Here is a 12,711-nt window from a genome sequence, read left to right on the forward strand (position 1 = left end):
GACCAGCGGTTCTCAAAGTGCCTTCCCAGCACCAGCAGCCCCTGGGAACTTGTAAGAAATGCACATTCTTGAGCCTCAACTCTGGGCAATGTTTTAACACGCCCTCCAGGTGATTCTGATGCCTTCTAACTCTTGAGAACCAGTGGACTATGTTCTTCCTCTCAGGCTAAAGAGCTGGGGCATAGCAAAATCGCTCAGCTATATTCCAGAACCAGACACCTTCTCACAGGGAGATTATAATTCCTCAAGGACAGAAACAGAATCAGACTACAACATCAAAGTCCATTCATTCATTCCACAAACGTTTATTAAGCCTTAAGCTCCAAAGCAGACATTCACCAGTTTTGGACGACTTTGTCACGGACTAGCTGGCCCTGAGGCTCGGTGGCATCTGGAGGCAGCAGGGCCAGGTAGACAGGGGTCTCGGCCCCCTCTTCCACAGTCCTGGAGCCATGAGCCCCACCTATGTCCGTCTTCACCCACCCGGGGCAGCATGCGTTCAGCAGAATCATGTCGGCCTTTCTCTTCTCATCCAGATGCCGGGCCAGGATTCTTGATAAGACTGTGACCCCCAACTTGGACACCCCATAAGCGGAGTTGGGCCAGCCTTCCCTCTCATGCACTTCATTTTTTGTATCTTCCACAAACTTTTTCATGAGGTCCACCAGGTCCTCCTCTGTGAGAGTCTCACATCGGAACTTCTCCTGCAGATCTTCGCTGCAGTTTTCAAGAGCTTTTGAACCCTGTAAACTACTGATATTCACCACTCTGCCTGAAACGGAATAATAAAAAATACAGAAGCACGTCACAAATAAACAATCACTGGTTGACTGTATACCTAACATATGATTGAGTCATGGTGCAGGTTGAATTGGTGATAAGAAAAAAAAAAAAACAACTCCAGAAGGCATAAAAAATTACTCTAGAGGGGCTGGCCCAGTGGCGTAGTGGTTGGGTTTGCACACTCTGCTTCGGCAGCCTGGGGTTTGTGGGTTTGGATCCAGGGTGTGGACCTGCACACTGATCATCAAGCCATGCTGTGGCAGTATCCCACATACAAAGTAGAGGAAGATTGGCATAGATGTCAGCTCAGGGCCGGTCTTCCTTGCCAAAAAAAAAAAAAAAAAGTGATGCTAGAAGGCACCACCAGGTTTTCACATTTTTTTGTCTTCTGTTCTCTTAAAGGGAAGAACACACTTCTATCAGTAACAGGGGTTAAAGGGCAGTGATTCTCCATTAGGTGAGCAGGAGGTAGGTCTGTAGTAGAATCCCAGGTAGTTTCATAAAACACTCTCCCCACACATACTCCAAGTGCCTATGTACCTGCTTTTCTAGGGACAGCTCCCTCACTCTGAGATTAAAGCTCTCTATCGGTTTGTACACTTTCCTAGGGCCGTGGTCAGCCACCTCTTTATCCCTGAGTGCCAAAATCGGGGTCAAGCAATGCCTTGGGGATGATCCTTGTCTATGCTTAATGATGGGTACTTTCACACATGGAGTGGGTTGATTCTCCATACCAGTTTTGATTTTCATTATTTTTTTAATAGTTAATAATGATATATTAAAATTCATTAAATATAATTCATATGAGTTAATATTCACATTAACAATAACTCACGGCTACTAAAGAGACAGTTCTGTCCATAAAAATAAATATGCAGGGGCCGGCCCAGTGGCGTAGTGGTTAAGTTTGTGCACTCTACTTTGGCGGCCCGGGGTTCATGGGTTCAGATCCCAGGTGCGGACCTACACACCACTCATCAGGCCTTGCTATGGTGGTGTCCCACATACAAAATAGAGGAAGACTGGCACAGATGTTAGCTCAAGGCCAATCTTCCTCACACAGAAAAAACAAAAAAAAACCCCATATACGCAGGCCAAAAACTAGAAAACAATTTGAAGCATTGGAAATTTCGTGGCAATCCAAAAGCCAGTAAACTTGTGGATTTCATCCAACATCAAAAAAAAAAAAAAACAATTTTGGGGGACACTTCTTGCATATTATTCTGAATTCACATCCTCTGCATCCAATAGGATAACTGGATTTTATTTATTTTCTAAGCAGTATTCACCACAGGTACACATTTGGGGTGGGGGTGGGGTTGCACATTCTACTGGATATCCTTGTGGGCCCAACCCCATATGGAGATATCCTCTCTCCTTGAACACGAGCCCCTCACTTATCCCCCAAGTACCTAAGACTCTTCTTTTCTTTCCTTCCTTCTCCGTCTCCCTGGTAATACTATTTCTTTCTCAACTTTTAACTTTGAAAAATTTGAAACCTACAGAGAAGTTGCAAGAATAGTTCAATCAATACCCACACACCCCTTACCTAAGTTCACCAATTGTTAACATTTTGCCACATTTGCTTTCTCTCTCTCTAAGATGTAGACAAACATCATAAACCTTTCCTCTCAACACTTTAGTTGATGATGACCTTTTGAAGACTCTAGGCCATTATTTTGTAGCATTTCCCCCAATTTGGATTGGCCTGATTTTCTCATGAGTAGAGTCACTTCAATATTTTGGCAAGGAACAGAGATACCCTCACTCTGGCCTAGAACGTGAGCACTGGGATATTGTGTTCTTCATTACTTTCTAAACAGCTTTGTTCTCAATGACTCAGCTGCTACCAGGAATTAAATTTAAGATGGAGAGGAAGAACGAAGAGAAAAACAAATGACAGGGGCTACTTGATGACTTCGATAGAAATAAAAAACCTCCTAAAAGGAATAGGCATTCTTTTTGGTCTGAGGGCACACCTCTGTGAGAGAGGCCAAGTGGTGACAGTCTTAACAGCCAGATGGGTCCAACTAGCCCAGAGAAGGGCAATGCCCACACTCGTCCCCCACCCTCCACTCTGCTGAGGTCCAGGTGGCCTCACCCCTCCAGAAACAGCCACCTCCCAATTCTAGCAAGGCTAGGTAAGTAGCTCCCCCTAGTGGCTTAATAGTTGATTAACCTATTTACTCAGAATCTTGCCGGAAGGAGCAAGCCGGAAAACTTTCTTTCAAGTGATATCATAAAGCTAAATAAAGAGTGGCTTTTCAATCAGTTTTGTATGGGGAGAAAGCAATTCTCTACAAATCAAGAGGCAATGATGCTCAGTGTTTTTCCCTCCAGGTAAACGTGAAGTTTACGGAAAAGTCACAAATATTCTTAATGTGTTGTAAACCAGAGATTCCCACTTTGGGAAATACTGTTAACAGAAAATGGATTAAAGACAGTGATTCACTTGCTCTGGGTTGATCCCTGAGCCCTACCCTCCCCAAAGCCTTCTTTTATCTCTCAAAATGGCTTGGTTTGCAATCATTTGGCGCTATAATCCTTACTTCATTAGAATTACGTATCCTAATTTGACTGACGGGTGGAGTCAGGAAAACATGGATACTGTTTCCAGCTGTATTACTACCCTGCTGTGTTCGCTTCTCTGGGCCTCAGTTTCCCTCTCTGTAAACTGAAAGTGTAGGAATGTAAGGTTTCTTCAATACCTTGCAGCTTTCAAATTCTATGATTCTAAAATCCATAGGGAGACTACTTCCTGGTTCTTGGTAAAAGACACCCCTACAATGGAATACTATGTAGCTGTAAAAAAGGATAAGAAATCTTTCTGTCCTGATCCAGAAAGAGTCCCAGACATAGTAAGTGAAGAAAGCAAGGTGGAAAACATTATACTTAATGTGCTCTTTGTGTAAAAAAGGGAGCAAAAAAATATGCATTTAGATTTGCATTTAAAAACTTCATCCCCTTGGCCCTGGGCACTCACCAACTCCATGCACCTAGACCCAAGGCTTCCTTCAACCAGTGCCTGCAACTCTACCTGTGGGCTTTCTATGATGCCATCCCACTAAGAAACTAATAAAGAGAATTACCTGTGGGGCCAGGAATGGGGGTACAGGTGCAACTCCCACAATGCATCGTTTTAGATTAACATGTTTGAACTAGAGATCATTTTTATTCAAAATGTTAAAATAAGAAAAGCACATTTCTAATAAGAACCACAGGAATCACAGTTGACTTCTTGGGAAAGAAAATCCTCAGGGAAGCAAGCCTTCTTTCCCCACCTCCCAGCACAGTTGTAATTTACACTTAAGATTCTTTGTCAATGACGGTCTCCCCCACTAGACTCTGTGCTCTGTGGGCAGAATTGTCTCTGTCCACAATGCTTACCGTTGCATCCCCAGCACCCATCGTAATGACTGGGTTATGGTAAGCATTCAATAAATATTTGTGGAAAAGTAATAAAAGTTATTTATTGAATACTTGGGAGTGTGGCAAGATATTTCCTAATGAAGAAAAGTTTCTTTTGGATTTTCTGAATCAGATTGAGAAAGTTTGGTACAAAAAGGGAAAGTCATAAAAATGCTAGAACAGACACTAACCCCAAGGCCCCCAGATGAGCTGGTGTGGCTCCCTCACCTGGGGGAGCTGGAGAAGGACTCGCTGAGGTTATTCAAAGACAAGAGGCCTTTTGGGACTTGAAACACTCGATTATTCTAGGGTTGAGCTCATGACATGGGACCCAAGAGCATTGCCACATATCATACATATCTTTTAAAGCTAAAGCTAAAATGTTCGAGTGAGGAGACAGATATTATAAGAAAATAATGCAGTTTTCTATTTCTTCCCCCTACAGAGAAATAGCACCCCTGGGTGATTCCCGAGGGACAGCCCCGTGGCTCTCTCCTTGCTGACAACCTGACAATCCACGTGGCTGGACTTACCATGAGGTTTTATTATTGGTAGTAATTCAGTGCAGACATTTCTCGTGCCAAAAAAGTTTGTTTTCAGTGTCACCTCAGCTTGAACGTCAAAGGGCGTTAGATCATCAGCTTTCAAAAAGAGAAGGAAACACAAAGTCATACATTTCCCCCTGAAATTCATATGACAGAGTGGATCTTATGTCCCATTAAAGGAAAAACAAGCTAATTTTACAACAATTTTTCAACCACTACGTCGGCGGTTCTCAAACTTCAGGCGTGTATCTGAATCATCTGAAGGGCCTGTTAAAACACAGCTTTCTGGGCCCCACCCCCAGAGTTTGGCACTGAGAAGGTCTGGGATGGGACTCCAGAATTTGCATTTCTAACGAGTTCCCAGGTGACGCCACAGCTTCTGGTCTGTGAGCCACACTGAGAACTGCCTTGGACCGCTGCTGCTCAAACTTGAACGGGCACAGGAGGCACCTGCGGATTCTGTGAAAATGCACATTCTGATTCAGCAGGTGTGGGGCCAGGCCTGAGATTCTGCGATTCCAGCACGCGCCCAGCGGTGCGGGTGCTGCTGGTCCACAGCCCGCACTTTGAGGGGCAAGGGCTCCCAGCGCACGTCAGCGTTCCCCTACTGTCGTCCGGGAAGCGGCGTCTTTATCCACAAACCCCTCTATGGCTTAGGGCCGCTCAGGGGGGTGTCAGCCATCCGCAGGCCGAGCTGCGGGTGCGGGTGCACAGCGATGGTCAGTGCCTAAGGCTAAAGGGATGAAGACTCAACGCTCCACGATAGTTCATGCTACTCCGTTCCGCCTCTTAGGTTTCTCTTTCCCACTAGGTTGTAAGTGGAGCTGGAGTTTCTTTCTATCCGCAGCACATGGCAGCTCAATAATTTTCTCAATCGAGTGATAGTTAGAGTAAGTAATCTCCTTGACTTTTTTTCCCCAAAGGAAGACGCTACTTAAAACCACCCTTTTATGTTTGATAACAAATATAAATTCCCTGGGGGAGGGAACCAGGCTCGCTTCCTCTTTGCCAGAGCCTATCAAAGCTCTCCATTAAACAAAGTCTCGAGTCCACTAACGTGCAAGTGCGCGCTAATCGTGTCTCGGCGACTCATTTCCTGTCCCGAGCAGATGCCTCCTGGCATCTATGAATGCGCCCTTTCAGGGAAAGAGAAAGCCGAAAGTGAGCTTGGAGACCCTCCGCAGAGAAAATGTTTCTTGCATTAGACAGAAAGCTGATGAGCTTAGCAGGGCGTGGTCCCCTCCCAGGAGGCCGGTTTTCCTGCAAACCACAGCAGCTGACAGTTCCGGGAGGGCCCTGGGCTGCGCACAGGCCGGCACAGGCCGGCGGGCGGGGCGCGCTGTGCCCGGCGCCCGGGTCCGTCTTGCGCTAAGAGAACCGCTCGGGCGACTCCGCGGAAAGCGACAACCTGCCGCGGGAGGCGAGGGCTGAGCGCATCCCGAGGGGCAGGCGCTGCCCTCCCCGATCACTCAAGTGGATGGGTGGGGACGCCTGCGGCTCGCTGCCCCGCACCCTCGGAGCACCCCAAGGACCTCCCAGCCCCACACCTACACTTGAAGGCGATGCCCGCGTTGTTGACCAGCACGTTGAGTCCCCCGTACTCCTTGCGCAGGAAGTCGCGCAGAGCGCGGATGCTCTGCAGGTCGTCGATGTCCAGCTGGCGGAAGCGCGGGCTCAGGCCCTCAGCCTGCAGCTGCTGCACGGCCGCCCGGCCCCGCGCCGTGTCCCGCGCTGTGAGCACCACGTCCCCCGAGAACTGCCGGCACAGGTCGCGCGCGATGGCGAAGCCAATGCCCTTGTTGGCCCCGGTCACCAGCGCCACGCGGCTGCAGGACGACATGGGCGGGTCGGGGGCGCGCGGAGCACTTGCGCGGAGAGCGGGGGGTCTGTGGCCACGGGGGGCGCGCGCTGCGGTGCCCGGGCACAAAGAAGCCACACAGAACTGAGTTCTCGGATCCAGTGCTGCGACTTCTAGAAAACGAGGCCCCGGCCTCCGTCCCACCCTCCGAGGAGGAGCCGTCTGTTCCCAAAGATTTCGTAACGCCCCACTCCCGGGGCCGCCCCCTCCCCGCGCTGCGCCCTCTTTTGATCCCACCTCTGAGCCAAGCGGTAGTCTACGGGTTGGAGATATTGTGGTTCTCCCAGAGCAAAACCGGACGGTGATGGGCTGATGGGGTCTACAGATGCATAGCAGTTGGATTGAAGAAACTTTTAGGAGAACCCCAAAAGAAGAAAAGCAAGTGCTGAGTAATTTTCTTGGGCATGCGCCCATCATCCACTGCAAAATAAAAATGTTCGCTTTTTTCTAAGAAGCAATGAAACTATTTAGACACTGTAACTGCTTCTGAGGACATAGATCCCCTTTCTTGCTTAAGAGAAACTCAAGAGAGAGAATTAGAGAAAAAAGGTCCTATGAGTAAGTTTACAGGTGTGGGCGGGGTACGTCGCTCTGTATAATTCCCAGTGCGCCCCGAAGTGGGAGGGAATGTTTATGAAGCTCTTAACTGTGCGCCAAGCGTCTTCTTGGAGTATTTTTAATTTAATCCTTACATAACTCTTATGGATGCTAAAGTGCCTGCATTTTAGGTTTGTCCAAGGAGGATATATATAATTTTTTTCTCCCAGCGAAATCTGTGTTACCTACAAAGTTCAGCTGAAAACGAATCCCCAAAGGTGTGTTTAGGTGTGGACAGGCAATTAGAACACCCCTACCTACCTTCTTTAGTGTAATTTGAGTGTTTTTGATCCGAGTGTATTTGATTAGTGACTTTTAGATTTATGAAGAGCTTCGATCTCATTATGACTCGGCTTTTCCCAAGCAGAGCTTGCAAAGCTTCCTGTGCGTCTGTCACCTTGACTCCACCTTCTCCATCAACTCAACAGGTGAGATCAGGAAGGTGGGGACCTGCTGTGTGTGGTCCTCTACTGTGGCTCAGCCAATATTTCTTTTTCTCTCCTAAAGATTGTTTGGAACTCTATTTTAAAGATATAGGGCTATTCAAGTTTTCTATTTCTTCTTGAGTGAGCTTCATTCTTGTTTTTCAAAATTGTATATTTCATCTAAGCTATTGACTTTATTGACATGAAGTTGTTCATAATATGCCCTTATTAATCCTTTTAATGTTGGTAGTGATGCCACATCTCTCATTCCTAATATTGGTAATTTGTGTCTTTCATATATTTTTTTCTGATCTATCTGGCTAGAAACTTATGAATTTTATTGATTTTTCTCAAGGAAACAGCTTTTGGTTTCATTGATATTTTTTCTGATTATATTTCTGTTCTATATTTCCTTTCTTCTGCTCACTTTGGGTTTTATTTGTTCTTTTTCCAGTTTCTTATCATGGAATCTGAGGTCATTGATTTGAGGTCTTTCTTTCTTTCTTTTTTTTTTTTTTGTGAGGAAAAAAAGTTTGCTGAGGAGGTTGGCCCTTGGCTAATATCCGTGCCCATCTTCCTCTACTTTATATGGGATGACGCTACAGCATGGCTTGACAAGTGGCGCGTTGGTCTGCACCCGGGATCCAAACCTGCGAACCCCAGGCCGCCCAAGCAGAGTGAGCGAACTTAACCACTACACCACCAGGCCGGTCCCCAGATGTCTTTCTTTTTTAATATAGGCATTGAGGACTATTAATTTCAGTTTAAAATACTTTCTAATTCACCTTTTGTTCTTTTTTTTTATTATTTTTGTAAGGAAGATCAGCCCTGAGCTAACATCTGCCAATCCTTCTCTTTTTGCTGACGAAGACTGGCCCTGGGCTAACATCCATGCCCATCTTCCTTTACTGTATATGGGACGCCGCCACAGCATGGCTTGACAAGCAGTGCGTCGGTGCGCGCCAGGGATCAGACCCAGCGAACCCCGGGCCGCCACAGCGGAGCGTGCACTTAACGGCTAGCGCCACCGGGCCGGCCCTTTGTTATCTTTTTTGACCAAGGATATTTAGAAATATATATTTTTAGTTTCCAACTATTTGGGGGATTTTCCAGATGTCTTGCTGTTATTGATTTCTAACTTAATTCCATTGTAGTCAGAGAATATACATTGTATGACGAGTTTTTTTTAAAGAGTTTTAAAGGCTGGGAGAGCTATTAAAGCATGTTTTATGCAATGGTAATAATCTCAGGGTAAAAATTGGTGAAGGAGAGAAAGAGAATAATTCAAGAACAAAATGTGTGGGAAGGTGAGTTCAGGTGGGATCTAGGGCTCAGGTAGGGGCTTGGCCTTGGGATCAGGCACCTCTTGTAACAGGAGGGAAGGCAGATGTGTGGGTCTAGTTGCAGGCATGTTGCATGGCTCTCCTCGAAGGCATTATTTTCTCTTTGAAGGATGAACGATTTGAGGGCATTAGCAAGAGGGAGCAGTTAGGGAAGTCTGAGGAAAGAATAGCCATCCTGCAGAGTGGGAAAGTGAATTTATTAGCAAATTAGGCGGCATTGACTGGTAGAGCTGGGGTCCCATTTGCGGTCTGAGGTCATCAATGTCAAGAAAGCACGATCTGCCTCCTGCAATTTCCCCCCAGCATCGTCCAGCTGCTAGCACAATGCACTAGTGAAATATTATTTCGTGAAGTTTGAGGGTTGGTGCTCTGTCAGGCTCACACAACAGAGTGAAGGGTGTTTGCAAGGAAAGGATTGTATTGTAGGGCTATGGCCTCTAAGGATGGAAGAAAGGACAGAAGGAAGTTGGAGATTTTTAATGAGGGAAAAACAGTAGGGTCAATGGAATGTAGGTCTCTGAGGGCAAGGCACCCACGAGGGGAAGCCAGGTCCTGGCGGGCTTTGGGATGCTTTGAGATCGAGATCTCAGAGGCTGTGCGGATGAACCACATGAAGGGGGTAGGCAAATCTTGTTGGTGTGAAGGAGGTCAAAGGACTGGGAAGCCAAAATATTAGATGGATCCTGCACAGGACTCCTGACCTCATCAGAGGTGAGGATAGGAGTGGACAGCAGGAGAAGATACCGGAGCCATGTGCTGGCCTCCAGGTGTGCATCCTCTGCTGTGACTGTCCTGAGATTCTTGATTTTTTAACAAAGGTCCCCACACTGGGCCCTGCAAATTAGGTAGCAGGTCCTTCTCACATCCATCCATGAAGGGGTGTGTAGGGTCATTTGGGGGAAGTCTCACTCGTAGCAGGTTCCCAAATTTTTCATGTTAGAATCCCCTGGGGATCTTAAAAAAAAAAAATACTGATGCCTGGCTCCCATCCCCAGACATGGTGATTTAATTGGTCTGGGGTGTGACCCAGGCATTGGGAGTTTTAAAAGCTCTCCTGGTAACTCCAATATGCAGCAAGTAGGGAGCTATTGGGTTATAGTAAGGAGGAGGGCTAATTGGTTAAGAGTGACACAATCTTCAACAGAGCTGGGGTTTTTGAAAGAGAGGAGAAAGAGTTTGGAAATGACAGAGGTCATAGTGTAGACAGAATACCCGCCCCCCACCCCCCCAGCAAGATTTCCATGTCCTAATCCCCAGAACCTGGGAATGTTACTTTGCATGGCAAAAGGGACCTTGCAGATGTGATTAAATTGAGAATCTTGAGGTGGTAAGATTGCTTTGGATTATGGTGATGAGCCCAATGTAATCGCAAATTTCCTTATTACAGGGAAACAGGAAGATCAGAGTCAGAGAAGGAAATGTAAGACAAAAGCAGAGGAGAGAGAGAGATTTGAAGATGCTACGCTGCTGCCATTGAAGATGGATGAAGGGGCCAGGAGCCAAGGAATGCAGGTGGCTTCCAAAAGCTGGAAAAGGCAAGGAAATGGGTCCTTTCCTGGAGCCTCCAGAAAGAACACAGCTCTGTTGACACCTTGACTTGAGGACTTCCCACCTCCAGAACTATAAGATGATACATTTGTGCTAAGCCACCAAGTTGGTGGTAATTTGTTACAGCAGCAATCAGAAACTAATATAGTTATCACAGAGGATTCCCACCTCACCTGTAGGATGGAGGGAAAACACTCTTCGTTTGTACCTAGTATAGCATTGCACAAAGGATTTGAATCGTGAACAAATCTTTTTAAAAAAAGACTGGTTTGGGGAAGAAAACTTTGATACATTCCTGAGTGTTGAGGAAGAATGAAGTAAAGGGAAAAAGCCACTCGATACTATCTGCCTCATGAAAAACCTGACCTGGTTGGTGGATCTGTGTTTACTGAAGGCAGAAGTGATAAGCAAGCTCCTGTCCCTGATCCAAATTCCCACCATCAAAACAGCCATGGGTACCTGTTCAGAAGAGTTATGGGTTCTGGTGGTCTTTTACAGCTGGGATTCCTTTTAAACTGGCTTTGTTCTCACTCTCCCTTTGTATTTCCTAGGTCATTAGGGTAACAAAGCGTTCACCAGCAACATGGTGTGTTCCGGGTTCTTCTCCTTCAAAAGGCTCATTGTCATCTGGGGCCCTGGATGTCCACAGCATCCATTCATCTGCATCCCTCTAGTGCATATTTGAGTGCCTCTGAGGTTCCAGGCATGGTTAGGAGTGAACAGTCAGAGGGAAAGCTCCCTGCCCCCATGGAGCTGCTCGCAGCTCTGATGCTTATGGGCTGTGTGGTCTTGGGCAAGGTTCTCAATCGCTCAGTGCCTCCGTTTGCTCATTTGTAAAATGGGAGTAATTATAGTGCCTAGCTCTTTGATTGCTGTAAGGATTAAATGAGTTAATATTATAAAAGTGCTTAGAGCAAATGGGAGAACTCTATAAATGTCTGCTGTTATTAAATTTTCCAGCAAGAGGAGACGGACAGTTATCTAAAACCAGCACATTCATTTGCTTACAACTATTTATTGAGGTCTTCCTGGATAATAGGAGTGGTGTTAGGCACAGTCATGACCCTGCCCACATTTCTTTGCTAGAGGCAGATAACAACATAGGCAGAGATGGGAGACGAGGAGAACCTGTCTCCAGCCTCGCCATAAAGGAAGCACTGTTGACTCCTGTCAGCTTCTCAGAACCTTTGAGTTGGTAAAGGCAGGCCTGGGCAGGAATGGGGCCCATTGTTTTTCTGGAAGCAAGATTAAGGTCGGGTTCCTGAGTCAAATGAAGAGGTCAACAGACAGTTTGGTAACTGCCCTCCTCCTCTTCTCCATCCTCAGTTCTTCAACCCTTGTCCTTCCCAGGGGTGGACAATGAAGTGGTTTAGGATCGGAACCATGGTGCTGTGAGTGCCGTGGAAGGTGTTGGGGAGACGGCAGATCCTGGAAGTCCCGCCTCACTTTGCGGCAGCCCCAGCTTCCGCTCCTGTGGCTGTGCTCCTGGATGCTGAGGATGGGTCAGCCAAGGTCCCAACAGGGCTCGACCAGGCAGGCAGGAAGCAGGACAAGGTGTAGGATGGCTGTTCTTTCTTTATTGTACTTTTTTTCATTGTGGTAAGGAACACATAACATAAAATATACCATCCTAACCATTTTTAAGTGTACATACAGCAGTGTTAAGTACGTGCATATTATTGTACAGCAGATCTCTAGAACTGTTCTGTCTTGCAAACTTGAAACTCTATACCTCTTGAACAACAACTCCCCATTCCCCACTCTCCCCAGCCCCTGGTTACCACATTCTACTTTGTTTCTATGAATTTGACCACTTTGGGGATGCCTCATATAAGTGGAATCATGCAGTATTTGTCTTTTTAAGACTAGCTTATTTCACTTAGCACAAAGTCCTTAAGGTTCATTCATGTTGTAGTGTATGATAGGATTTGCTTCTTTTTAAAGGCTGAATAGTATTCCATAGTATGTATATACCACACTTTATCCATTCATCTGTCAGTGGACACTTAGGTTGTGTCCACTTCTTGGCTATTGTGAATAATGCTACAAGAAACATGGGTGTGCAAATTATACTTCTTTCTTAAAGTAGAATTATTTCTGGGATCTTAGAAATCATCTGGTCCAACTCAGTGATTTTGCACATAAGGAAATTAAGGCCCTGAGTGGTCAAACTGCATGTCTATTCCTGAAGTGGGGTAAAAGCA

General features: G+C 46.2%; 1 protein-coding gene and 1 long non-coding RNA gene across 2 annotated transcripts; one reads left to right on the forward strand and one right to left on the reverse strand.

Moving 5' to 3' along the window:
- Window positions 1-206: 206 nt before the first annotated feature.
- Window positions 207-6,708, reverse strand: CBR3 (carbonyl reductase 3). Its single transcript, XM_004429588.3, has 3 exons — window positions 6,288-6,708; window positions 4,725-4,832; window positions 207-772 (listed from the first exon to the last, which is right to left on the reverse strand). The coding sequence occupies exons 1-3, from the start codon at window positions 6,574-6,576 to the stop codon at window positions 336-338; spliced, it is 834 nt and encodes a 277-aa protein (XP_004429645.1). The 5' UTR covers window positions 6,577-6,708; the 3' UTR covers window positions 207-335.
- LOC147913403 (uncharacterized) lies at window positions 6,664-11,255 on the forward strand. Its single transcript, XR_015548712.1, has 3 exons — window positions 6,664-7,152; window positions 7,501-7,619; window positions 10,347-11,255. It is a non-coding gene; the product is annotated as an uncharacterized LOC147913403 (long non-coding RNA).
- Window positions 11,256-12,711: the final 1,456 nt, after the last annotated feature.

The sequence above is a fragment of the Ceratotherium simum genome, chromosome 27 (assembly GCF_057802395.1).
Source record: "Ceratotherium simum simum isolate JZ-2026a chromosome 27, ASM5780239v1, whole genome shotgun sequence".
Taxonomy (NCBI): domain Eukaryota; kingdom Metazoa; phylum Chordata; class Mammalia; order Perissodactyla; family Rhinocerotidae; genus Ceratotherium; species Ceratotherium simum.